The following is a 27,467-nucleotide window of genomic DNA, read 5'->3' as shown; positions in this document are numbered from 1 at the left end:
TTTGTTATCTATGTGTACAGAGGAATATAGGAAGGTGAGGTTAGCTGCTACATCACATATATCCTAAAATCCCACTGTACAAGTTTACTCCTCACTCATGGGGTCAGAGTGTCCGCGACTGGTGGGATGCCTTGCTCCAAGCAGGGATTCAAGGACCCAGGCTCTGCTGTCTTCAACACGAGAAGATGTTGATTCGGTTATTTGTGGCTGCATAACAACCACCCCAAACCTTAGTGCTTAAAACAACAGCCGTGTTATTTGCTCATGGTTCTTCCATCTGAGCTGGGCTCAGCTGAACATTTCTGCTGGCCTTGACGGTGGTCACTCCTGAGGCTTTATTCAACTAGGAGGTTGGCTGGAGGCTGGATTTAGCTGAGATGCTGGGACCGCTAAGCTTTTTCCCACTCTCCATGTGGCCTCTACACATCTCTCTCCAGTACAGTAGCCAGACTTAAGACATGGTGCTTCAAGGGTCCCACGGATGCAACATGGCTGGCCCAAGATCAAAGGGCGGGGGGCACTAGGATGTGACCGTTGAGAAGCGTGGTTTGAGAACTGTTGTCTCCAGGCTTTATGGGTCAGGGCTAGCAGTGAAGCTTGTCACTTTCTCCCACAGTCCATTGGCTAGAGCTTAGCGATATGACTGCTGCTACCTGCGGAGGAGGCTGGGAAGTAGAGTTGAGCTGAGTGCCCAAGAGAAAGAGAGTCCGGGAGCAGCCAGTCAGTCTTTTCCTCCATCCCTCTGCCTCTGTAAAATAGAGTGGTGGAAGGGAGTGAATGCATGACACATGTACACGGCTTAGTACTTAATACATGCTCAGTGAATTTCTCTTATCATCATCATTGTTACTGTTTGCTTTGTGCAGCGACTACTTGATTTTATTCCAGTTAAATCAAAACACATGGCAGCGGATGCCATGCGCAGGAACGTGGGCTTTGTCCGGGAGCTGAAGAGGAAACATCAAAGGGTTTTAGGCAAGAGTGTTGTAATCAGAAATGTATTCACCAGCCCCCCAAATTTGACATAGTGGTTCTATAATATTTTTGCCCTGAATGTGCAAAATGTCCCCAACAGCATGAGCAGAAATAATCCAGAAGAGCCAAAGAAGAAGGTGGAGTGAATACTTAATGCATAGTTGTTGCTTGGTACTCTTGGCTAGTGAAGAGTCAAATGGATAAAAGATCACAGTTGTGTTCTAGCATTTTTGTGGTTAGCAAGCTCTCCCATGGAATGGACCTTTTAATTGCTTCCTGATATTTATTTCTCAGGCTGTTTGGGTGACTTTGGGCCTCTTATTGGTTCTCTTATTGGTTCTACTTAAAGACTGGATATTTAAATAAAAAGAAGGTTCTTTATCTTCGCCCTTTGTTTTTCTGGCTTGAGTGCGTTTTTCCAAAGAATGCCAGATACACAGCTTCTCCATTGCTCTGCATTGCCTCTCCAGGCCAAACTTGGTTCCACTCTGAAAACAGACCAGGGATTTCTCAAGACATTGTCTCTTGAGGTTGAGATTATTCATTTAAAGAAATAGTCGCCTTCTTATGAAACGTGCGTTGACCTGACAGTGTATGACTCCATTAAGTAGCTGATTTAACAAGCCACTCCAGTCTTTGGTTATCATTCTTATTAAATTGCCGTGTCTATTTCTCATTAGACAGTTGAGACATGGCCCTGACCGGTGCGGGTTGTGGCCTGTGGCTTTGTCTTCCAGTTCATTTGTAAGCCTCGTAGTGGTTGGGATCACAGCTGTGGTACTTATGAGCTGTGAATCTTTGGACATAGTACTTAACCTCTCTGAACTTCTGTTTCCTCATCTGTAATATGGGATGTGATGTAACCCACTTTTTATAATTCCTTTAGCAGTTAATGAATAAAATGCTTAGGAAAATGTCCAGCGCTTAGTAAGCTCACAGTGAGAACTACATGAGAACTAAAAGATCACTGGCCTAACCATGACAAGTGAATTGCGTACTTATCAATTTCATGCGAAATATTATATTAAATAAATTTAAATGAGGATCTGATTTCCATTTGCGAGTGTCCAGATTGCACAAACCGTATTCAGTATCTGCTGGAATGATGACTATTTTCAACATCTGCACGTCGGGGGTAGTGGATATGGAGGTGTGTAAATCTTGACTCTGAATTTCTCTTTACGTGTAATCGTTCTGGGAAAGAAAACCATCTGATGTGTTTTATTGTTTTCAAATTCCTTTCTCTTGCTAAATAAATCCCAGCAGCAGCAGAAGCTGTGTGTGGCTTCTATCAAGTGATGATTAACCTCACAGAATCCTAGCAAAAAACATACCAAATCTCGAAGTTTTGGGTAAGATCATCCGTGAAATCATTTCTCAGGTTGTCGGTTATAATCACAGCAATTCTTTGGTTGGAATTCACTCTAGACCGCAGGAGAACTATAACTTCGTATCGACTGGAAAACAAAAATGTCTTTTTGAATTGTGTTTGCTTCAGTGCTATGTGGTATACATGGAGATCAAGGTAATTAGTGATCGGGGTATGTTTTTAGTCTTTCCTTTTCTTTCTGCTCTTCGTGGAGTTCTCTTCGTCAGCCCCAACTCCCACCTGCACCCTCTTAAACATGGCCACGTGGTTATGTCCATGCCGCCCTCCACACCCTCCTGTTCAGGAAATGAACAACTTCTCAAGGACTATTGTTTCACAAAGAGCATAAAATTCAGAGCATGTGTTATGCTTCGGTATAAAAGAGAAAGAAATCTTTTCCTTTTTAAATGCTTTTTTTCTGGTCTTAGGAAAATGAACAAGCCAGTGGTTTTAAAATATAATTTAAGAATTAAGGATTTGTCCTACACAAAGAAAGCGTCCTGTGTGCTTTATCATGCTCTCAGGGATTTTACCCGAGGCTTCCAACATTCTTTGCTTGATTCCTAATAAGGACACTTTGCACAGTTACAATCCAATTACCATTTGTAGATCCCTGTGGAAAAGAGGATTTTTTTAAAAGAGGAATCCTTTCCTCACTGCAGAATATCTCTTCAAAATAGCCTTATTAATGGGGCTCCTGGGTGGCTCAGTGGGTTGAGCGTCCGACTTCGGCTCAGGTCACAATCTCGTGGTTCATGGGTTCGAGCCCCGCATCGGGCTCTGTGCTGACAGCTCGGAGCCTGGAGCCTGCTTCGGATTCTGTGTCCCCCTCTCTCTGCCCCTTCCCCGCTCATGCTCTGTCTCTCTCTGTCTCTCAAAAATGAATACATGTTTAAAAAAAATTTTTTTTAAATAGCCTTATTAAAATAAAAATCAGGAAAACCACTTTTAATTTCTCTGCATTCTTTTTGTCCCTCCCCCCCTTTCTACACACACACACACACGCACACACACACACCGACTCACTCACACGCTCACTCAGTGACACAGCCTGCCTCCATTCCGAAGGGACAGGAACTTCTCAATGGTCCAATGACAAGATTGCATTTTTTGGTCCCAAGATTCACGGTAGCAGAGGTCTCTGGCAACACAAAGTATCCTGAGAATCGCTGCTATGCCAGCTGGGCCTTTTCTCAGATACTCGATGTAATCTGCCATTGCAGGATCCATTTTTCACCAAAAGAATAATTAAAAAAAAAAAAAAGCAGACTCCAGTTCCTACTCCAAGCGTAGTTCTGTTACATTAGGACAGCAAAGACACGGCTGAATAGAATTCCTGGGTAAGCAACGGATATGTCTCTGCTTATACTTCTTTTTGAGAAGATTATGGTGATAAAGTGTTGCGATTCTTCCACATCTATCTTGTGATTTGGGAGGAAAAGTGGATGGATCAGTGTCTGAGATGTGCGACAGCTAAGTACTTATCTGTGCCAGTAGAGATTTATGAGAATGTTATTTTTAGATCGGTTGATAATGTTACAGCAGCTTGCAGTGAGCAAACGGGAGCAGAGAGGCGCATGCCGTAATGAAATGCGACAGCATAACTGGGCTGCTTTCTGCAGAAGATTCGGCACGGGCTGTTTTGAGTTCTGAAACAATAAAGTGGCTTATTTTCTCCGCTGGACGTCTTGAACCCGGCCTTTGGAGAACAACTGGGATATTAGATAAGGCTAATAATAAATCTGATGGGCTCTGTTTTACAAAAGGGGAAAACCTTAAGCTCCTGGATTTTTGGACACTGTCTGGCTCTCCTTACTCTAAGGCTGTGTCCCGTAATGAAAAGACCCGGTGCGGGGAAGAGGCCGAATGTGTCCCTTACGTCCCAGATGCCACTCTGCTTCTGTAGGAGTCATCTGACTTCCTTGGACCTTTCTTTCCTCCTTTGTAAAGGCAGGGGTTTGGATTGATTTATCATGAGAAGGGATGAAATACGTATAGTGCTTTGGGGTCTACATTCTGGAGCCCACAGCCTGGCTTCAGATCCCAACTCCGCCGCTCACTGGGTGTGCCAGCTTGACAAGTTACTTAAGACTCGTGCCTAGGTTTCCTCATCGGAAGTACGGGAATAATAATGGTAACATGGTCCTTAGAGCTGGTGTAAGAAATAAATGAGCTAACACAGATAAAGGGCTCGGGGCAATAACTAGCAGAAAGTGAACCATCCATGAGTGTTAGCAGGATCTTCACGGTCCAATCCATGTCCGGAGGTCTGCCTTTCTAATGTCAGTGAACTAAGACATGTTGACTTTTTGGGTTGTTGTTGTTGTTGTTGTTGTTGTTGTTGTTTTTGAATGGTGTTAGCACAGCACTGGGCTTGACGATGTTCATTTCTCCTTCTTTGGTTTATCAGTAATTTAGATGAATGGGCCATTTGCAGATAACCACTTTTATACCACCCCGACTTTTACATACTTTCCAATATCCCCAATTCTTCCTATGTTGTGTGATTTCTTTACAGGCTCTTTGGGATGTTGCCCGGAGAAAATCTTAGCAGAGGAGGAAAATGGTGACCCCAAAGACAAATCCTCATCATAGATGTGCCTTTACTTTTAGTGTCGTCCAGGAGTCAGCAAACTTTTTCTGTAGAGGGCCAGATAGCAAACAGTTTCAGCTTTGCCAGTCGGTGAAAGCAGCAGGAGACAATACCTAAGTGAATGAGTGCAGCTGTGTTCCAATAAAACTTTATTTACAAAAGCAATCAGGAGGCAGGATTTGGTCCACAGGCTCTTGTGTGCCAAACCCTGGCTAGTCATCACCCCCGTGTCACAGGTTAGGAAAACAAAGCACAGGAGAGAAAATAGCTTGCTAAAAGCCACATGACTGGAAAGTGGCAGACCCAAAATGAAAAACCCAACAGCCTAGCTTGCCAGCCCTTGCTTTTAGCCACTACCCCAACTGCCTTTGTGTCAATTCATCTCTGCCTGGGATTCTCATCTCCTAGGATCTGGCGGGCGCATCATCTCACCTCCTTACTTGAGGGTTGACTCAAAGATCACGTCTCAATAAGGTTGCCCTGGACACCCCTCCCCGCCAGCGCTCCTGATTCCTCTCACCGGGCTCTACCTTCTTTTCCTCCTAGGGTTTATCGCCTTGTAAATTGTTATGTAATTTACTCATGTATTATCTTTGTTTCTTATCAGTTTCCTTCACTAACCTGGAAGCTTGTTGAGTGCAGGTGCTTTGTTTTGTTCGCCAGTGAATCCACAGGACCTAGAACACTGCCTGGCCTGTGGAAGCTGCTCATTAAGTACTTGTTGAATGAGTTAAGTGTACATTTCCATTACGCTTCGGTGACATTGTAACACTCCTTGTAGCAATAAATAGCTACTACCAAAGCAAAGGTAACAAAGTGGACTGCCATACCCACCAAAGTGTTCAGAATTTTCTAAAATTCCTTCTCTTAGGCGACAGACCAGAATCGATGAATAGAACAAGATCTTTTGAGAAGGAGTGGCTGAGGAATCCAGAGAAGAAAGTGACTGGACAGATGAATATTCTGTTGAGTTCCTAGAGGAATAACCTCTTTTAAGAGTCCAAACAGCAGTGTGACAGCTACACAAATACGCTCAGCTTTGCCCGGAAGCTCATGAAGAAGGGGGTTCCTTGTCATTGGTGATGTGTTTATTTTGGAGTTATAAAGAACCAGGCAGCCCTTTTCAAAAATGTTGGTCGCGAGCCTGGTATTTAAACTTATGCCATGTTTCAACAACACATTGCGATTATCTGGGAACCTTGGCTGTACAAATGACGGCTGGCCGAAACAGAAAACAGTTAAAAAGAAATTCAGCTCCTGGTGTGGTTTCTCTACATGGCATGCCATTTTTCAGGCCTTAACTTACCGATCTGGTATTTTCTTCTGTTTCTTGCCCATATGGAGCCACAATCCAGCTGGCTGGCTTGTAAACACCTAGAAAAGGCATCTTGCACATAGAGGAACCATTTATTCATGAAGTCAGTGCATGGTTCTTTTTTTTTTAATTTTTTTTAAATTTTTTTTTTCAACGTTTATTTTATTTTTGGGACAGAGAGAGAGACAGAGCATGAACGGGGGAGGAACAGAGAGAGAGAGGGAGACACAGAATCGGAAACAGGCTCCAGGCTCCGAGCCGTCAGCCCAGAGCCTGATGCGGGGCTCGAACTCACGGACCGCGAGATCATGACCTGGCTGAAGTCGGACGCTTAACCGACTGCACCACCCAGGCGCCCCCAGTGCACGGTTCTTAGGAGTTTTCGGTGTCACTAAAACTGCCAGGTTTAAAAAGGGGATGCTAATTTAGAGGAATGATGATTAATGCTAATTATGACTTTAATTACCACATATTCAGGGCTTGCTGGGAGCTAATAAGCCCTCCCCCACAGAAATTCACTGGCATTGTCTCATCTGATCGCTACAAACCTGAGAGGTGGCTTGTTCTTTGCTCCATCTTCTTGATGCGGACACCGAGGCTCAGGGATGTTCTGAATCTTACCAAAGAGCTCATCTGTGTGTGAACCCAAGTCTCCACCACCATACCAGTGGGTCTCAACCTTTATTGTGCAAAAATAGGGCTCATCTGGGGATGCTGGCTCGTGATGAAGGTGCTTGACCCTAATTCCTTGTGACCCTAATTCCCCAAATCTGCCTTAAAGCCCAGAAACCCGCATATTTAACAAGAATCATCTGCCCAGGTAACTCCACTGTCCTGGGTCTGCAGGCTGAATTTTGAACAGCCCTGAATCACTCCTTGCTGGCTCCCTTGGCCTTTGGAAGTTTACAGTTGGATGAGGTTAGAGAGATGCCACAATTAGAGACTAGTCTCAAGGACATAAGAAAACAATGTGGTATAGACCAAAACCAAAATGATTTCAATCAATTTTATTTCATGGGAAAATCAAGTCTGTTTGTAAAGATGCAATTTTGCTCAAAAGAATGACCCTTCTGAATAGATCACAGATATTAGATTGTTGGTTTTTCAGTTTGTCTTTTGCTTCTTCTTTTCTCTAAATGTGGAGACATATACTTCTGGTAGAGGAAGGAAATCTCTTTGGTTCATGCTTTTGGGGAGTTGTTGTCCGGTTGATCAACACTCTATTGTATTGAGACCTTGTTTGTGTTTGTTTGTTCCTTTTAAATTGGTTTGTGCTGTTTGTATTTCTTAATGCTAGTTTTAAATAGCTTCCGTAATTCTGTTTGTTTACATAATACACAGATTTATACATATGTAATATACATAATAATGTATAATATACTTAACGATACATAGTGCATGCATTTGATATTACACCAAACTCATCAATGATTATTAATAGTTCCTGACACCATTGTTTTAAGGAGATTCTATGTAATCTGGGCCTAATAGCAGACCTAAGGTATGCTATGCCAAGGTTTCTGAACCTCTGCTCTATGAACGTATGGGGCGAGAAATTTCTTTATCGTGGGGGGCTGTGTTGGGTGTTGTAGGATGTTGAACAGATCCCTGACCTTCACCCACTAGATGCCAGTAGCGAACCCCTCCCCAGACTTACGACAGCCAAAAATGTTTCCCGCCATTGCCAGATGTCTCCTGAGGGGGGCAAAAATCACCCTCAAAAACCACTGTGCTGTATCTTTTTGTATCATTGTTATCCTTTATTGATGCCGTCCAGTAGTGCTCCAGATTTAAAGGATAGTTTTACAACTATCAAGGCCTTTAGGCTATCCAGAAACATTGGGTCAGTTTCAACTTCACTTACATTTATAGTATTGAAACAAATTTGAAATCATCCACTTTCAATTTGGGGGGAAAAAAAAACCATCCTGTGGCAACCACTCAGGAGACTAGATCCAGAGAGCCTTAAAATGAGTCACCCGTTTAGTAGATGAACAGTCACCAAAGAAACATGCTGCCCTGGAGCACAATTGAGACTTGAGGAACAGCCAGAGGCACATTCTAGGCCGTGCTATTGGGCTGTGGCCCTCTTCTGGGCACCTCCCATGAGGATCACAAGGCAATATCGACCTTTGTGTTTCATGTCCTTGTGCTCATAGGAGTTCTGATGGGTGAGTGTAGGTGTCATGGATTTGTTTTTCTTCGGGTCTGATATTACTACGTTTATTTTCTGTCCTCATGTACCAGCATTTTTTGGCTCATCCACAGGCTCTCTTTCAAAACACTGTTTCTTAGCAGTTTATTCAAATCCACAGGACATCTCCCACCTAGATACAGCATTACATGGGTGGTTAGTTTCCAGTTTCTTATTGAACTGGTGACGTACCTGATTCATTTAGTCTGTGGATTGACAAATATTTATTCAGTGACGGTTACGTGCCAGGTTCTGCCTTGGACACCGGGGACACCAAGGCAGATAAACCAGGCGAGTTTCTTGCCCTCCTGAATCTAGCTGATGTATATAGCTCATGATGCAGGACAGGGTCTCTGGTACATGGTAGTAGATGTTAAATAAATCTGTGCGGCATATTAAAAGACCCTAATCTCTTTGTATCCAGTGTCTGCAAACTACAGCCCGTGGGCCAAATCCAGCTCACTGCCTGCTGTTTTATACTACCTTCCAGCGAAGAATGGTATTTACATTTTTAAATGGTTGAAAAAAATCACAAGAATAATATAGGTGTCTAGGTTCTAGGTGTCTCTCTTAGAGACTTAGAGAGTGTGGCTCCACTTGTTCAAATTTGAATCAGCATCATACCTAGCCCAACATTTTTGCTGATCTCTATATCTTTGACTTGCTCCCTCCCTCACTTTCTTTTGAAATTTCTTTCCATTTTTCCCATATGTGGATCTGATCACGCTCCTCTCTCGTTCAAGGTCCCTTCATGACTAGGCATCACCTACTACTGAGTAGAGTCCAATCTACCTCGCAATGCCTGCAGTAAAAGCCCTCCAGGATCTGGCCCTGACTCCTACATGGCTTCGCCTCCTGCAATTTCCCTCCTTCCAGCCCTGTAATTTCCCAAACCAAGCTAGTTGTCCCGAATTCATTTGCCTTGGCACCCACTGTTTTTCCAGTGTTGCATTTCTCCTGGGCAAACTCTCCCTCCTCTTACTCAGCTTTCGAGTCTCCATTGAAACACCGCCTTCTCTAGAAAGCTTTCTCCGATCCCCCAGACAGATGTCCAAACCTTTTCCCCTAGGTACCCCATTGCATCTGGTACTTAATTCCAGTATCACAATCTCTGTATTTTATGGGTCGTATGTGCTCTTCCTATTGAAGTTGAAATTTTTTTAGCATTTATTTATTATTGAAAGACAGAGAGAGACAGAGTGTGAGCATGGGAGGGGCAGAGAGAGGGAGACACAGAATCCGAAGCAGGCTCCAGGCCCTGAGCTGTCAGCACAGAGCCCGACACGGGGCTCGAACTCACAGACTGCGAGATCATACCCTGAGTCGAAGTCGGATGCTCAACCGACTGAGCCACCCAGGCGCCCCTTGAAGTTTAACTCCTTAAGAACAAGGACTCCGCTGTCACTTTGATTATCCCAAGCCTAGTACCATTCTCGGCATGTAATAGGTGCCCCTTAAATTTTGTTTGAATTAATTAACCAGGAGGACATAGCAAATAAAAATAAAATGTTTATTATAGGGATTGGTTTATTTCAGTCATAAGCTGTGGTCCAGAGGTTGGTGAACTATATAGCCCAATGGAAAAATGCAGCCTTCCGCCTGTTTTTATAAATGAAGTTTTATTGGAACATGGCCACACTCATTCATTTATGAATTGTCCATGGCTGCTTTCTGCCACAAAGGTGTATTTGAGTGGTTTGACGGAGACCACATGGCCTGTCGAGCCTGAAATATTTACTATCTGGACTTTTACAGCAAAAGATGGTCAACCCCTACTATAGATAATTGAGCCAACTGGAGGTCACATTCTTAAGTGCTTTTAATGAATAGGTATGCAATTCCGTTTTGACACTTCAAATAGCAATGGGCTTTCTTAGATACCTAAACTTCATATTTAAAAGTTGCCAACTCCTCTGGGGGTGGCTCAGTCGGTTAAGGGTCCAACTTCGGCTCAGGTCATGATCTCGAGGTTCGTGGGTTCGAGCCCTGCGTTGGGCTCTGTGCTGACAGCTCGGAACCTGGAGGCTGCCTCAGATTCTGTGCCTCTCTCTCTCTCTCTCTCATTCTCTCTCTCTCTCTCTCTTTCTGCCCCTCCCCTGCTCACGCTGTCTCTCTCTTTCGCTCAAAAATACATAAAAATTAAAAAATAAAAGTTGCCAACTCATCTGGAACTTTCGTTTGGGAGGAAAAAAGAGCAATTCACTGATATTATACCTCATGGTACCCTAAGCTTAAAGACTGTGAGTAAGAGTTATACTCAAGGCCTGAGTCCTCAACTCCTGTCTAAACTTGTGCTTAGGCCAATTATACCAAAAACGGAAAAGGAAGGAAAAAATGCAAAAATATACTGGGCCTGGAAGAATTTTTTTCAGTTCATCAAACGATGGCAATCTACCCACTTTGCCTGGATTTGCTCACTCACTCCCGTGCCGAGACTATCCCCCCATCATGCCCCCTGAACCCCTCCTGGGCTCCTGTTTTTACCATTAGGCACTGGATGCAAATTCATATGTGTACCCTATACTTGCCTTGTTTGTTGTCTGCCCCGACCAGAGTATAATATCTCCATCTGTTAAATGAATGAATAAATACATGAAGCCCCACATACAAAGGAAAAAATATCGACAAATTAGCCTAGTGCCATTCACTCTTGGAGTGAACATTCTAGGCAGGAATTTGCTACCGCGAGGGCACAGAGGTGTTTTGGTAGCTGCTGGGGACGATCGTTCTTGTCTCTCTTCTTTAAGGCGAGTGATAAGGATGGCAAAGTCTTATGAGATTCCTTCCTCCTGGAACTTTTTTTGATTGCTAAAGAAATTGTAGATACCTGTTCAAAGCTCTTGCGCTGTGGCTGATGTCTGTGGTTCACGGGAAACCCTCCTCAGTAAGGGGACACTGGGTTTCAGAGGATCGTGGCGTATCATCTCTTAGGCCATCACATTCTCACTGTCCACACCAAGGGCAGGGCTATTCAGTCCACGTGGATGTATGTGCACACAAGAACATACTCAGGAGTGGGGGAATCTTTGCTTTGATTCTTTGCTATGGAGTATTTTAACATCAGATGTGTCTAGAAATATGTGTAGTTGTGATTGATCATATTTCTGTACCTGTTGACCAAAATAACTCAGAGTGCTGTAAATAGAAACTCAATGGTTGATTTAGCAGACAGTTTAAGGGCACATGTTTTTAGCTTGAGTTCTGGTTGGTTCCAAATCTTATAAGTTTTATGATTTGAGGAAAATTACTTAACTTCTGTAAGGCTCAATTTCACCTCTATTATATTGTATTTACATACGCTGTAAATTACTGTAATATTAATACAATGTATCATACATATAATTATGTACCATAAGTATTTATCATATGAGCATATATGTTATACTAGATTGTATTCTCATGTAATGTATTATTAAGTATTATACAGTTTACCTTTGAACATTGTGGGAGTTAGGGCACCAACCCCCAACACAATCAAAGATCTGCATTTAATTTTTGATTCCCCAGAAACTTAACTACCAACAGCCTACTTGAGTGGAAGTCGTAATTACCAGTAACATAAAGCCTATTAGCACCTATTTTGTATGTTGTACGTGTTACAGACTATATTCTTAGAATAAAGTAAGCTAGAGAAAAGAAAATGTGATTAAGGAAATCGTAAGGAAGAGAACATGCATTTATAGTACCGTACTGTATTTGCCCCAAAATATCTGTGTATAAGCAGACTTGTGCCGTTCAAACCCGGTTTGCTCAAATCTAGTGTGCGTGATGGCAACTGGCGGCACTTTTTCCTTTCACTGAGCTACACGACCGAAAAGGTTCCCATGTGTTCCCGTAAAAGAGAGGAAGTAGGACCTTTAAAGTCTCTTTCCCGTGGTTTTCTTTGGCTACATGTAAATCATTATACGGGACCAAGTGACCCAGCAGATACTAGAGATTTTTGGCATTCGCCCCTGACTGAGAAAATTCACGATTACCTGAGAGTAGCTTTGATTTTAGGGCTGAAGAGCCGATGGTGGCACCCAGAGATGAAGTTTGCTTGACTTTATTACCGACTAAGAGAAAGGATGAGGTTCGTGAGGCATACATGAACTGTGTTTAACTCTTGATGTTTTCCCCCTTGGTGCAGGGTGATTTCACCTGGAACAGCATGTCGGGCCGCAGTGTGCGGCTGAGATCAGTTCCCATCCAGAGTCTCTCTGAGCTGGAGCGGGCCCGGCTGCAGGAAGTGGCTTTCTATCAGTTGCAGCAGGACTGTGACCTGAGCTGTCCAATCACCATTCCCAAAGGTAAGACCACGCCTGCCATTCCCCCGGGGAAACGCTGAGAGTCGAACATCTGCTTCGCCAAAGCCACAGGCTGGAAACACCTCTCGCACCTAACATTAACACGGGAAGGAAACTATAGCTTCTTGGTTGTTGGCTGGCATCATTGTCCATCCTGAAGGACATGTTCAAGGGGGACAGTGGACGTGTCAACCAATATGTTTAAAGGGAAGGTCCGCTTGGGGAAGGTCAGCTTGAGGTAGTGAAGGGGAAAGCCATGTGTATCTCAGCAGCCTGCATGGCTTCCGAACAATCCATTAAAAAGAACTTTCAGAAAGGTCAACCTCAAGGGCTCGAACTAAGACCGTGTGGGTAGCAACGTGATATCAAAATAATCAGTTGAAAAGAATGTTTTCACAATCTATTAAACTCGTCATTTGACCTTATGCTAACCCAGAATCAGGGATTCTACTCACGTTAAGTCATTTTTATCATCTTTCACCTGGTGTATCTGACGTTTTAGCAAATACAGGTCCTGATTCTGGTAAAGATGAGAAGCGTGAATCTGAAATCCTTTCATCTGTCAATTCTGTTTCTGAATGTTTCCTATCTTCCATAAGGATACTTCCTAATCTGTAAAAGCGTGTAACAGAAAGGCGATTTGTTGTTCTTTCAGTTTCTAGAACAACTTAGAAATGTTGTTGGCAAACCCAATTGTAGCAAAGGGAATGATGACTCAAAAAAGTTCTGTGACACTCAGATTGGATACATATCAGATAAGATATCGTGGAACAAACATTCTTTTGTAGCTTTGTTTTTAACTCCAGTTAATTTGGTGTTCCTCTTTGTTCCTGCTTTTTAAAGAGTCCACTAAATAAATAACCTTTACCAAACAGTTTTATAAAAATTGTCTGCTAGAAGCTATCTCTGTTACTTGTTTCTTTTTTTTTTTTAATTTTTTTTCAATGTTTATTTTTGAGAGCAAGAGAGAGAGAGAGACAGAGACAGAGCATGAGTGGGGAGCGACTGACAGAGAGGGAGACACAGAATCTGCAGCAGGCTCCAGGCTCTGAGCTGTCAGCACAGAGCCCGGTGTAGGACTTGAACTCACAAACCGTGAGATCGTGACATGAGCCCAAGTCAGACACTTAACAGACCGAGCCACCCAGGCACCCCTCCATTGCTTGTTTCTGAGACTATGTAGTTCCCAGCCTCTTCAGGGAAATACTTGCTCTATTGAGATGTTCAAAGATGTTTGAGCTATAGGACTTATTTTTTTTATTTTCTATCAAAGTAGGAACTAATGATTTACAAGTAATTTACTTATGGAGGAGAGAAGGAATCGTGTGCCTGGGAGGAGAGAAACAGACCTCACCCAAGAGTTCTGAAGCATTTGTTTGGGGCACATGATTATAGACATCGAATGTTTACCCAGATCCTTCAGATACAGGGCCAGTGCTGAGAGCTGTGATGGCAGCTTTGGTCTGAGGGTGGCAACTTGGGTCCATGCAAACCCCCAAGTGGAGGTTTTAAACAGGGTCAATTCACAGTGTGAATAATTTATTCAAGAAAATAAATACAGTGGCCATGGCCTAGACCCTAAATAAATGGCAGCAAACCTAATGAGATAGTGGGTATAATGAAATGGAAATATACTCAAGCTCATACTTCTGTTCTCTGTCACTTTAGAATGATGTAGGGATTTGTTTGTGGGTATCTGTTTGGGGACCCCTCTTCCTCTGTGAAACTAGTGTTTCCAGGGCTCGGGTGAATGATAATCTGACATATTCATCGGCTGCTGGGACTCACCGTAGAAGGGGAAGACTTGAGGAGTGGGGGTTGGGAAGTTACTGAGGTGGCTTCCTAGAGTGGACCGTAGGAGTGGGATCAGAGCACCAGCAGAGTCTGACGTCCTCTCGAGCTGTAATGATAAGGGGACATCAGTTATGTGAGCGCAGATACAGCCAGATTAGAAGCCAGTGGGCAAACATGTGGATTCAGCCGAGACTGCCTCTCCATCGTCGGCGAAATAGGAAGCAATTTCATCTGCTGGGAGCCAGGATGGGAAGGAGGTCCAGGAGGTTTGAGGAAAGAGGCAAAGAGGGGAAGAGAGGGAAGCTGGCGGACCAGCGGTGTTGCAAGATGACAGGGCAGCCCAAACGGTCCATCTGAGGCTAGTAGCTGGGAGCTTGACTTGCACAGCAAACATCCCGGCAGCCAAACACGGCCAAAGCAAACCATGCCATTTTGTACTTTAAATTTCCTAGCCCTTAATCCACTCTCCTCTCACTAGAGTTAGGATCTTCTAGGTGAGTTCAGGGATGGTAGCGAGGGACATGGCCATTGAGAGTACATCTGCGGTAGGCAGAATACTGCACTCCCAAAGAGGGCCGTGTCCTAGTCCCCGGAACCTGCCAGTGTTACCTCACAGGCCCCAACATCTTTGCAGATGGGAGCAATCAAGGTCCTGCGCATAGCGAGATTATCCTGGATTAGCTGGGAGGGCCCAAGCTAATCACATGGCTGCTGAAAGGCAGAGACACTTTCCCAGCTACCGCTGAGTCAGAGAGAGAGAGGACTATGGAGGAATAGTCGAGAGATGCAACCTTGCTGGCTTTGAAGGTGAAGGAAGGGCCACCAGCCAAGGGACGAAGGCAGCCTCTGAGAGCTGGAAAAGGCAAGGACACAGATTCTCCCTAGAACCCTAGAGAGGAATACGACCCTGCTGATGCCTTGGTGTAAACCCAGTGAGACCCATTTCAGACTTCTGACCTCCAGAAATGTCAGGTAATAAACCTGAGTTGTTTAAGCAACTAAGTTTATGGTCGTTTGTTACAGACCTGATAGGAAACCAATTAGTACAGTATCCACGGGAATGATTGTAATCCCAGACGTTGGAATCTCAGTTGGGAAAGAAGAGAAGTTAGGAATAGATATAACAGTCTATATTTTTTTCCTGAACAAGAAGAATCAGTAATACATAGATGTCAATTATGTTGTTAATGATCTGTGAGCTGAATGTGATTCCAGAAAACACACCAACAGGATTTGTTTTTGTGATACCCCTAAGTTGATCTAAGCATCGTCTAGACAAATAACTACGTGAGAGTAGGCAGGGGAAATCTGAAAAAGAGGTCAAGTGGAGAGAACCCCTCTCCATTTATTAAAATGCCAGGCAACTACAGCAATTAAAAGAGGATTATACTGGGGCGCCTGGGTGGCGCAGTCGGTTGAGCGTCCGACTTCAGCCAGGTCACGGTCTCGCGGTCCGTGAGTTCAAGCCCCGCGTCGGGCTCTGGGCTGATGGCTCGGAGCCTGGAGCCTGTTTCCGATTCTGTGTCTCCCTCTCTCTCTGCCCCTCCCCCGTTCATGCTCTGTCTCTCTCTCTGTCCCAAAAATAGATTAAAAACGTTGAAAAAAAAAAGAGGATTACACTGTTTCGCAACAGGCAGATCAATAGAAGACAATAGAGTTTAGAAACGAACAAAAATAAATATGGCAACTTATGACATGATAAATGTTGCTTTTTTTTTGTTCAGGGGGAAAATGATGGATTAAATATTTGTGACAGTGAGACGACCACTGAGGAGAAAAGGCTGGATTCTGACCTTACCCCTTATATCGAAATAAACTGATATGGAAGAAATATTTGAGGATTTTTTTTTAATGAAACTATAAGTGCACCGAAATAAAACATAGCTGCATATTTAGATATTTTTACATTGGGGAAGGCATTACCCAGAAAACATAAAGATAATGACGCATTTCACTGCATTGAAGGACAAAAAATAGAATCATCTGTGTGGAAAAAAAATAATTCAATAGAAATTGACAGCACATTTGACCAGCTAAAGGCTCACTTCTGTACCATATAAAGCTTTATTACAAACTAATGTGAAAAGGAAAAATAATTGATATATACACAAATTACAGGAAGCACCCACGTGTGTATTCAAGAAATGCACGCTAAACACAAAGGGGTTTTTTCTTCCTCCTAGATCGGAAGGGCTCCAAAAGTTGGGTAATATACTTTATGGGAAGGCAGACACTTTTCATACCATTGGTAGGAATTTCATTGTTGCAGCAACTTACAACGTGGTTGGGCAACATCTAACTCTCAAATGGCCCAGCAACCCTCCTTCTAAGACTGTATCTCACAGATCCTCTTGTGGGGGCACCTGGGTGGCTCAGTCGTTTGAGCGTCCGACTTCGGCTCAGGTCATGATCTCGCGGTCCGTGAGTTCAAGCCCCGCGTCGGGCTCTGTGCTGACGGCTCGGAGCCTGGAGCCCGCTGCGGATTCTGTGTCTCCGTCTCTCTACCCCTTCCCCACTCATGCTCTGTCTCTCTCTCTCTGTTTCTCCAAGATGAATAAACGTTAAAAACAAAATTTTTTTTAAAAAGATACACTCTTGTGTTAATTGAGGTAGGCTCACCACTCAGTGCCCTAACAGGACAACGGTTTCTTCCTCACCCAGACATTTCTCCCGTGGAAGATGGCCATGGGGGCCAAGAGAGTGGACTCTGCTCCATGCATTTGTTCAGGGACCTGAGCTTCTCACGCCTTGTGGCTCCTTCCTCCTCTGTATCCACTTAGCCAGGAGACACACAAACTAAAAACTGGTAATATTTACATAAACCTTATAAAATGACTGAGAAGCTTAATTTGTGGTCTCTTCTAAACTTAAGCCATTTCGCAGAGGGACTTTGGAAGATGCTCTACAGAAGCTAGAGAAATCTTTGGGAGGCCTTTCAGCGGGAGGGATCAGATCTGTGAGTTTCCCCTGTGAGCCTGAGCTCGCCCCGTGGAGACAACCATGGAATGCTTCCTCCTGGTGGAAGGCTGCTCTTGGCATGGGCTTCAGGACGAGTCTTTCTAGCGTGTAACTGTCCCAGTCCTGAACAGCAGAACCAGGAGACAAATGCGGAGAAGCACGGTCAAGAAATTAAACGGGACCGTATGACCTGCATGGACTTCTCGTTTATTCAAAACACGCCAACAAAGTACTATTTATGCATCAGATAGTATGTTAGGCTCAATTCATACGATTTTGGTAACATTTAATACAAATGGTCTAAGCAGGGGTTAGCAACTGGCCTGCTGGTCAAACCCAGCTCACCATCTGTTTTGGTAAATCAAATCTTCCTGGAACGCAGCCATGCTTATTCATTTACATGCCGTCTACAGATCTGTCACGTAACGAAGGCAGAATTGAGGAGCTGTGACAGCCCATATGTCTCGCAGGCTCAAGTGTTTACTATCTGGCCCTTTACAGGAAAAATTTGCTGTCTAAGGTAACACGAAAGGAAATGACTGATTTCTGCCACAATCAGTAAAGCATGTTAGTGCAGGCGCTATGGCTTAACCTCATTATGTTGTAAAGGCAAGTTTCTAAAGCTGAATGGTTCCACGAGACAGAAGTGCACATTCCTGTTTTCTTTAGTCCTCTTGTTTCCCCCCTCTCCCTTCAGTTAGTTTCTGATATCACAGCTGAGAAAGGCTTCGTTTACGTATTTTGCAAACAGTGTCATGGACTGAGGAATAGTCGACGGTCTAAGAAAATTGTGCCCAATGGTCTAGGGAAAGAGTATGCCTCAAAATCGCGCAATTATATGGCTTCCTTATGAAGTGGTCCCTCACCGTGGTCTCTCAGGCGGTGTAAAACCCGAGTAAACAACTCCGTGAAAGCGAGAAAATGATATTTTGGGGTAGGGTCCCCCTGAAGCTGTCTTGGGGATTTAAATGCGACTGGTGGTGTAGGTGGTGATTCAAACAAATGAGGGCGACCTGACGGGCCAGGAACATGAGCTTGGGTGTTTATGTAACAGCCCTAGACAGAAAATCTATCTATCCTCTTTCTGTATTATTCTTGCTGGCGTGGCCCAGGTGAAGAGGTGATGTGCTAGAACTCTTTGTCAAAGCCTTTTGTGTAAGTAAAAATTGAAATTGAACCCCGGGGGAAAACCTGCAAACCCCACCTTAGGTAGAAATGCTGAGAGGAAGCAAACGTCACCCAATAGGGTGATCAAAGAATAATGTGGGACCGCCGGGCTCAGAGGCCCTCAACGCGTATCTCTGTGGTATGAGTGGCAGAGCCCGTGCTATCTTTCCTGTGCCACCACTCACCTTTTCTGGGACCTCCCCGGGGACTGGGATTGCCCCAGGGCAAGGCCAAGTCTCACTTCTCTTTGAATCTGGAGCACCGGCTACACTGCCCAGGTCTCCACCCCATTCCACTGCCCTTCAGCAAATCCTTGGAAGTCGATGAATGCACGCACGCACGCATGCGCGTGTCCTTTCAAATTAAACTCCTTCCTCTCCTCTTCCCTGTCTCTCTAAAGAGCATCATCCACGCCTTTCTCTCATTTCCCCCAGGATCCCCAGGAATGATTTTGACATGTCAGTGTCTCCCTACCACGTCACCCCATGCCCAGTCCCCAACTCTGACTGATGGTCTCGTAGGGTTGATGTGAGATTTAAGCGCAGTAAGCAACGTGAGCTGAAAACATCCCCTGAGGTTGTATACACTCTCGACAAACCTTACGTGCCACCATTGCCATCGGCGCCATATCACTGTGTCTCACGGCCGTCTCACCTTAACTGTAGCCAGAGGCCCCCCCCTGCTTTCCTCAATCTAGGGCTTCTCTCCCACTCTGCCCACCACACCTAAATCCATTAGGGCCTTGGTAAGGTAGATGGGGCATTATTTCCGTAGGGCCACAGAAACGAGCCTAGGTTAGACCCTTGGCCTAAGCATCTAGTGCCTTCTCTGTCTAGAGCCCGGCTGTAGAGTGCCATCTGGGAGGCCTTCTGGTACAGCTTCCCTGCGCTCTCGCTCTCTCTCCCTCCCCCCCTCTTGCTCTCTCTCCCTCTCCTTCTCTCTCCCTCTCAATACCAAGCTAGATGTACAACCTGGAGGAAGTAGATATGTGGGGCTTTAGGTTCTTAAGAGGTAGAAGCCTTTAATGGAGGCTATAATATCATGTCAAAAGCAGTCCCCATCCTCAAGGGTTTCCTAGTCAGTCAATGGAGAATGCATGAGTACATCAATTCTATTAAAAGATAGAACAGTGGATGGCATTTATCCAAGTTACCACTGGTGACCCTTACAGATACAAGCTGCCTTGTCTACCTATTCCAGCAAAAGCCAGGAATGACGGAGAGATTTCTCTGCAGGCTCTTCTGTAATTTTCTTCTTGGATGCTCTCCTCTGTACCCCAGGGCTTTTACCATGTCAAGTTCTCAAATGTATGCTGCTGTTCCATTCTGTTCTGGCGCTGAGCGGGCAGCCCGGTAGGATAGTATGTGTTTCTTTAAGCCATATGCTATGTGCCTTTGTATTCACAAATGGCTCCCTTTATGTTCTCAGACAAAAGTTTTCTATCCAACGTCTTGTCCCTACTGGTCACATTTGTACATATTTATCTATCTTTTTTGGAGCAGCAACGATTATTGCACAAGGTGTTGGCATTTTGAACAAAACTTTTGTCACTGCAGTTTCTGGAATATTCTGGCACCTTTCAAAGACTTCAAGACTACGCTATTCTCTCTGTTGGGAGCATGGCCCAAAAGTAAACTTGATAATTACAAAGAATGTCTCATCCCGGAAATATGAATAGGAGCTCCCATTTTTGCTTTTTTCTTTGTTTCCCCATGGGTGAAACAGAGGCAAATAAGTATTCATTGAAATTAAATACCAAGGGGTTTTTGAAACCAACCAGGCTTTCTAGATAATTTGAAATCGAGCCCTCAAGATGATTTAACAATTGAATTACCGGGCATTTATAAAACTGTTACAAATGCAAAGCTCTGAAAAAGCAGCTTAAGCAGTCTTCACTTAAGACAGGAGTGGACAAACTGCAGCCCAAATGCCAAATCCAGCCCACTGCCTATTTTTATGAATAAAGTGTTCTTAAAACACAAGCACACTGGTTTGTTGCTATATGGTCCAAGGTTGCTTTTAGCAGAGACCATATGGCCCACAACGCTGAAGATATTCACTATCTCGACCTTTACAGAAAAGGCTTCTTGACCTCTGTTTTAAGACAGTCATATTAATTGCATATAATAATTTATAGTTATTATCTTTGCCACTGATCAAGTATACTATTCTGTTCGTTTCAATTTCTTCACTATCTTAACCTTATTTTGCAATAAGAGTGTTTTTTTAACAATGTGGCTTTTTGTAACTCTCAGATGTTTTACGTGTTTATATTAACTTAAAGTGTTTATATTATATTGGTATTTTAAATGTAAATGTAGATAGCTATATTTAAATGTTTACATTATATTAGATCGATCAGATAGTTTTTCAAAGTGGGTAACCGATTCTCTTGGTGGCGCTGAACAAGAAAGAAAAGTTAGGTGTTTTTCTGAGTTGCTTAAATAACTGATGCCATCATGCAGTTTATAGGAATGTAGGTTACACATTAAATGGGCGACTTCAATAATAAGTCAATCTCCAGTGTGGGTTGGTTATTAGCTTTGTTACTGCTCTCTGCTTTGATAACCGAGAATTTAGCAATATTTCTCTTTAAGGACCAGACTTATTTACAGATTGAGGGATCCTTGTAATCTGATCTCCCTCCTCTTAGCCTCTTTATCTTCGATCCCACCCAACACACACAAATTCAAACCTTTCAAGGATGTCTTTCTTAGGGATACCTGGCATTACAGGACGAGGATGGTACAAATAGAAGTTGAAAAACACATCCCACAGCAGAGTTTTGGATTGTCCACTGCTAAGATGCTTTGGCTGTAAATTAGGGACACCAAACCCAAAGTGGCTTAAATAATAAAGAGATGGATTGTATGACTTTATTTTTTTTTTATTTTTTTTTAACGTTTATTTATTTTGGGGACAGAGAGAGACAGAGCATGAACGGGGGAGGGGCAGAGAGAGAGGGAGACACAGAATCGGAAACAGGCTCCAGGCTCCGAGCCATCAGCCCAGAGCCCGACGCGGGGCTCGAACTCCCGGACCGCGAGATCGTGACCTGGCTGAAGTCGGACGCTTAACCGACTGCGCCACCCAGGCGCCCCGATTGTATGACTTTATACGGAGCCCACAGGTAGGCTAGTCCCGGTACTCGTGCATTTCTCGACCGTAAGCAGTGGGTCACTTTCTTCTTTGGCTGGCCTCCCTTGTCGCAAAATGACTACAGCAGCCACCAGCGTCACTTCCTCTCTGGCAGCGTGAAGAAGCAGAGACTCCTCATCAGGTATCTTGTCCATAATAGAGAAGTATTTTCCCTGCTGCTTCCCAGTGGACTTTTCTCCGTTCTTCATCCCCAGAACTGCAGCATCTGCCAGTGCCCCCGTCCATACTGGCAGGCAGAAAGACATCACCAGAATTGGCTTAACCTCAGATTCCTTTCGTGACCCCGGGGTGAGTACTCATCCCAGGTCGCAAGGGAGGAAGCCTAGACACATTTATTTGCTTTAGTATCTAGCACGGCCCTTTGCATAGACCTGTGGCTCAGGAAGGATTTGAGAAATGGAAGGGACGGGAGTTAAGATTCAATCATAGTATCTCATCATGTTTCAGATACCGTTTCCATATCGTAAAGAATTGTTTCGTATGGCTCAAAGAATAATCAAAAGCAAGGATGGAAAAGGAAAGGATGAAGAGCCTAATAGTTTTCATCTAATTCCATCGTTTATCCAGTTATTGAATCTGTAAGAGCTGTTTTCAGAGAGCTACTGGCAGAGATTTGGAAGAGTTCCCAAGGCTTCAAGTTTATGGTTTAAAGATATTTGATTCCCACCAAAAACCATAAAACACCTAGGAATAAATCTAACCAAAGAGGTAAAGACATTTGATTCCCTTCTTACTTGTTCACTATAAAACAGTATCTGCGAAAAGAAAGTAAATAATAACGGACTCTCACACAGGTCAAAAATCATACCATGTGTCGATACCCTTGTCTGACTCTATCTACCTTTTCAACTCAAACTACAGGCTCTCGCTTTAAATCGACTAATGACGAAACTTCTGTAATTTGGAGTTTAATTTCCTTAACAATCCAGGGTATTTCTTTGGGTTAAGCGACTTCTGTCTTTTTGTTGTCCTGCCTGCTTTCTTTCCCTTATGCTCCAAGGAAAGAAATATGGCTCAAGGAAAAGACTTGCCAAAAGCCATTTTTCTTGCTCTGATATTTGGAAACTTCTGTCTCTGTGAATATAATGCCTACCTAGGCTAAGTTAAAAACATTGTTTTTGATTTAAGGAATGTGTGATAAGACATGCAAGTTCAGATGCCAGGAGAGACAGACCAGCTCCTAGCTTAGGAAAAGTCACTGCCCAGGCTGCCCCTTTGGAACATGAGCTTATAGCTTTTTTTTTTTTTTCTTTACTCGTAACATTTGAATATGGAAAAAATGACAGCAAGTAAAAGATCCTTCTGGGGCATCATTTGATCATGACCAGTTATTACGTTGCCAAAATAATTGACATGAAATGGAAAAGGTCTCTTAGCATTTACCTGGAAGCATGGTGACCCCCAAGAGCTGCCTCCCTTTACAACAGTGAGAGATTCACAGAATGTTCTCATTTTCTGACCGCAGCTTTGATCATTTCACCACCACTTCCACATGTAAACTGTGAGGACTGGTACATTTCACAAGTACTTGGGGGAGCCTTGGCCCCAAGGAGTGGCATCTGTATTGCTTAAGAATGCCATAAATATTTTCTTCCCTGAGAAATAGACACTTTGGAAGCAGATCTTAAGAAAATCTAATGCACAAGGTGCCTGAAGGATAAAGAAACAATGTTTAATTCATCGCGGTTTATACCAAGCAAGATGACTCAATCACCCTGTTTCTGCCTGCCTCCTATTTCCATCAAGGTCAATGGAAGAACCTATAGGTTTGATTAAATTACTGAGAGGCTATAGAATGGAAGGTTTCTTGAAAATAACATGAAAAAATATATATGTAGTGAGATCCGAAGCTGACTGAACAGTGGGACCGGTTTGGGCTTGAGTGCGTTGTTTTCCGCTTTTTCTATGTAGATTGTTTTGTTCCAGATTCTTATTTGTCACTCTCGTAAGCCCTAGTTCCCACCTAAGAAACTGTCATTTCCCTCCTGAATTAGCAATTTTCTCATCTTTTCTCACCAACAGAATTTTTGCTTGGTAAAGGGTTGGATTACTAGGAATAAAACATCGGCAGGTGTATGATGAGAAAGGATCTCCTAGACTAAACAGTCACCATGTGATCTATTGGGAGGAAACCCCCACCACAATTCAAAGGCCCCGTGCGAAGCGTCGCTTCGTCCTTTAAGACTGAACGCAAGCAAACATTAGCCTTCCGAAGCGCTGGAGACTGCCTTCTCGCTTCGGACCTCTCGCCTGCTAAATGCCCCCACCGCCGCTTTTCTTCATTTTCCTTTCATGAAGTTACCGTGTGTCTGTCTTTGGCACTGAACTCTGAGTTTCTCAAAGGCAGAGATGGCGTTCATTCACCTGGGGTCATAGTGCCTAGCTCGGTCTCCCCTACAACGTGTGCTTCGTCAGCGTTGGACGGAGGGGTGGACAGAGCGGGGACGGGTCAGAGTATGGGGGATGAGACCGTTTTCTGGGGGGAAGATGCCGTTTAAACAGATAACCGTTAGAGTGTAAATAAAGTCTGAAGCCAAGGAGATTCGTCACGTTCTGTGGTGCAACATCCCTGGACAGAGAGCACTTGTTTGCGAACAGAGGCCAGATTGCTGCTTTGGCTCTTTACCTAATCCTCTGGGGCTAAGCCTAGTTCAGCTCTCCGACTGGATGGAGCATTGCACTGGTCCCATTGGGTCCCCTGTCCTGGACTTGCTGCCACGTTTCCTGCCGAGAGGCAGAGGTAGCCGCTTTCCTGCTAACTACTCCCCCCACCCCCTTTTGCCAGGGCTGCCCTCCCTTCCATTTCTCAGGATGGACTTTGAATGGCAACTCAAAGTAGCAGGGGCTATTTTGAATCCATTCTAATGAGCATCGTTACTGAGCAATGGCAGGGACTGTCTCCAATGCCCAGCTGACTTTTCCCGGGGTGTGATTTTGGGGTTCTGGTGGCCCAGCTCTCATCAGTTCCACTGTGTTTTCCGCGTTCACTTACGAAAGGAACTTACAGCGCTGACATTAACCATTGGAAAGCACTAGACACAGAGTGTGGGCTCGATGAATGGGCCTCAAGTGCCAGGGGCTGTTAATATTTTTTTAAAAAAATTTTTAATGTTTATTTTTGAGGCAGAGAGAGACAGAGTATGAGCAGGGGAGGGGCAGAGAGAGAGGGAGACACAGGATCCCAAGCAGGCTCCAGGCTCTGAGCTGTCAGCACAGAGCCCGATGCGGGGCTCAAACCCACGAACTGCGAGATCGTGACCTGAGCTGAAGTCGGACGCTTAGCCGACTGAACCACCCGGGCGCCCCTGGGGCTGTTAATAATATTACAACTTCTTTGACAGACCTCCTGTCCCAAACTGGAAATGAAGTATCTGGTTTAGTCTTTCTCTTGCCTTAGTGTTGGGAGGTCTGTGGCTTGAGAGCCCTCAAAAGGGGAAGGATGAGACCAAAGGATGAATTTGAGTTTTAGCGAAGGGTATAGTTTTAGCCAACATTTTTATAAGACGTGCGCAGATTGTATAGCTCGCCTTCTCCACATTCATACATATAATTTAAAAACTGTATTTTGGTTTATCAGAACAGGCATGGGAACTTAAAAAGCAAACAGATTGATACGCTGATCAGTGTTCTTGGATGCAAATGTCAAGCACCAAGTCTGGATAACTTACACCGAGAAGAGGGATTTAGGGAACCTAAGAAATAGGCAGTATCATAAGACAATCTAATCAGCCACCTATGAAAACGTCACTGGGGCCATAAAAATAAATCTGGTCAAGTCTCTCATCTGTCCACTCCCTTTCCAGAAAACATGGTACGCCAGAAAGGCAGATATAACTGATGCTTTATAGTGACCTAACACACACGTTTTCCTTCAGATCAGGGACGTGTGAATAGGAAGATTATCTCAGTAGTTTCAGCCAGGCCAGAAACTCTGGCTCTTGAGTCACCTGTTGCCATAGAGTTGCGCTCCCAAGTCTGTATGTTTCAAAGCGCTTCGGTGAGCCGTGTAAGCCTCCACCTTCTCACATGCTTGACAAATGAGGTTTCAACCTTTTGCCTGAATACGTCCAGGACGTGGGAGAAAGGGCTTTTTAAAAAACAACATGCTTGGCAAGGTGTCTGGCTTCGGCTCAGGTCATGATCTCGCGGTTCGTGGGTTCGAGCCCTGCGTCGGGCTCTGTGCCGACAGCTCAGAGCCTGGAGCCTGCTTGGGATTCTGTGCCTCCCTCTCTCTGTCTCTCTCTGCCCCGCCCCTGCGCATACCCTATCTCTGTCTCTGTCCCTCTCTCTTCTCTCTCTCTTTCTCAAAAATAAGTAAATATTTAAAAATTTTTTTTAAAAAATGAACATTAAAAAATTTTAAAAGCAACAACTTTGTTTTAGAATAATTTTAGATTTATAGAAAAGTTATAAAGATAACACAGAGTTCCCTTATGCCCCTCAGCCAATCTCCCCTAATGATAACATCTTATGTAACCTTGGCATGCTTATCACAACGAGGAAACCAACATTGGTCCATTGCTATCAGCCAAACTACAGACTTTGTTCAGATTTCACCAGTTTCCCCACTAATATCCTTTTTCCGACCCAAGATCCCATCTAGGATACCGCATGCATTTAGCTGGGCATCTTTTTTTTTCTTTTCTTTTCTCCCTTTTTTTTAAAACTAACAAATATTTCCTATCTCACAGGGTTTCTGGAAATATCCCAGTGTCGTTGTTCTGGTTCAGGTTCTGGTTCATGAGGTTTGCCCCCAAGCTCCCCTGGGAGTGCAACCATCTGAAGGCTCGACTGGGGCAGGAGGATCAGGGTCTGGGCCCACTCACGTGGCTGCTGGCTGGAGACACCAGTTCCCTACCACGTGGCCCTCTGCATAGGGTTACTTGTCATGTGGCTTCCCCCAGAGTGAGGGATGCAAGACGGAGGGAGCAAACAGGATGGAGGGCCACAGTGAAAGGTGCCTTTTTTTTTTTTTTTTTTTTGAGGGAGCTCATTCCACTGCTGAACAGCGCCATTTGCTGAGAAACCTGTCTTTGCACAGGTTTGCACAGAGCAAGGTTTCCTTGCTCTGGCCAGGGGTGGACTAGCCAGGAGGTCTCTTCATCCATCCACCATCTATTCATACAGCTGTTCACCGTCGAATGTCCTTCTACATCTGATCTAAATGAGGACAAGACACTTCGTACGAAGACATAGAAGGCTGCTTATTCACAGAACCTGCTTCATTCCCCTACATGTAGTCAGGAATCTGGCAGAAACATAGCTATAGGCAGACTCACATTCTTTAGAAACTGAAAGAAATTGTTATTCAGCCTGATACGTAAAAGCTCAACGATTTATAAACATTTTTATATTCTTCTGTCTAAAACAGAAGCTGACACCGGGTGTAACCTGGGCATTGTGACAAGTGGGAAAATGTGAATGTGTCACATGGTCCAAGCCCACAGCTGCTCTCTAGGTAGAGTTACACACAGACCGATGCTTCTTAACCGGAGTGATTCTGCCCCCGTGGGACATTTGGCGATGTCCAGAGACATTATTGGTCGTCACAACAGGGAATGGGTGGGTGTTCTGGCATCTAGTAAACCGAGGCCAGGGATGCTGCTAGATATCCTACTGTGCACAGGGCAGTTCCTCACAGCCAAGAGCTCTCTGGC

The 27,467-nt window shown here is 44.2% G+C and overlaps 1 protein-coding gene across 1 annotated transcript in view; it reads left to right on the top strand.

Annotated features, from left to right (window-relative positions):
• The window catches only part of ARHGAP6 (Rho GTPase activating protein 6), a 233,223-nt gene that overhangs the window by 146,797 nt on the left and 58,959 nt on the right, over positions 1-27,467 (top strand). Inside the window, exon 2 of the mRNA XM_043570261.1 lies at positions 12,576-12,735. Coding sequence (XP_043426196.1) covers positions 12,576-12,735 — 160 coding nt within the window. The remainder of the gene's footprint in view (positions 1-12,575; positions 12,736-27,467) is intronic.

Source organism: Prionailurus bengalensis, chromosome X (assembly GCF_016509475.1).
Source record: "Prionailurus bengalensis isolate Pbe53 chromosome X, Fcat_Pben_1.1_paternal_pri, whole genome shotgun sequence".
Classification (NCBI taxonomy): domain Eukaryota; kingdom Metazoa; phylum Chordata; class Mammalia; order Carnivora; family Felidae; genus Prionailurus; species Prionailurus bengalensis.
The sequence above is the reverse complement of the archived record's forward strand: the minus strand, read 5'-3'. Positions and strand labels throughout refer to the sequence as shown.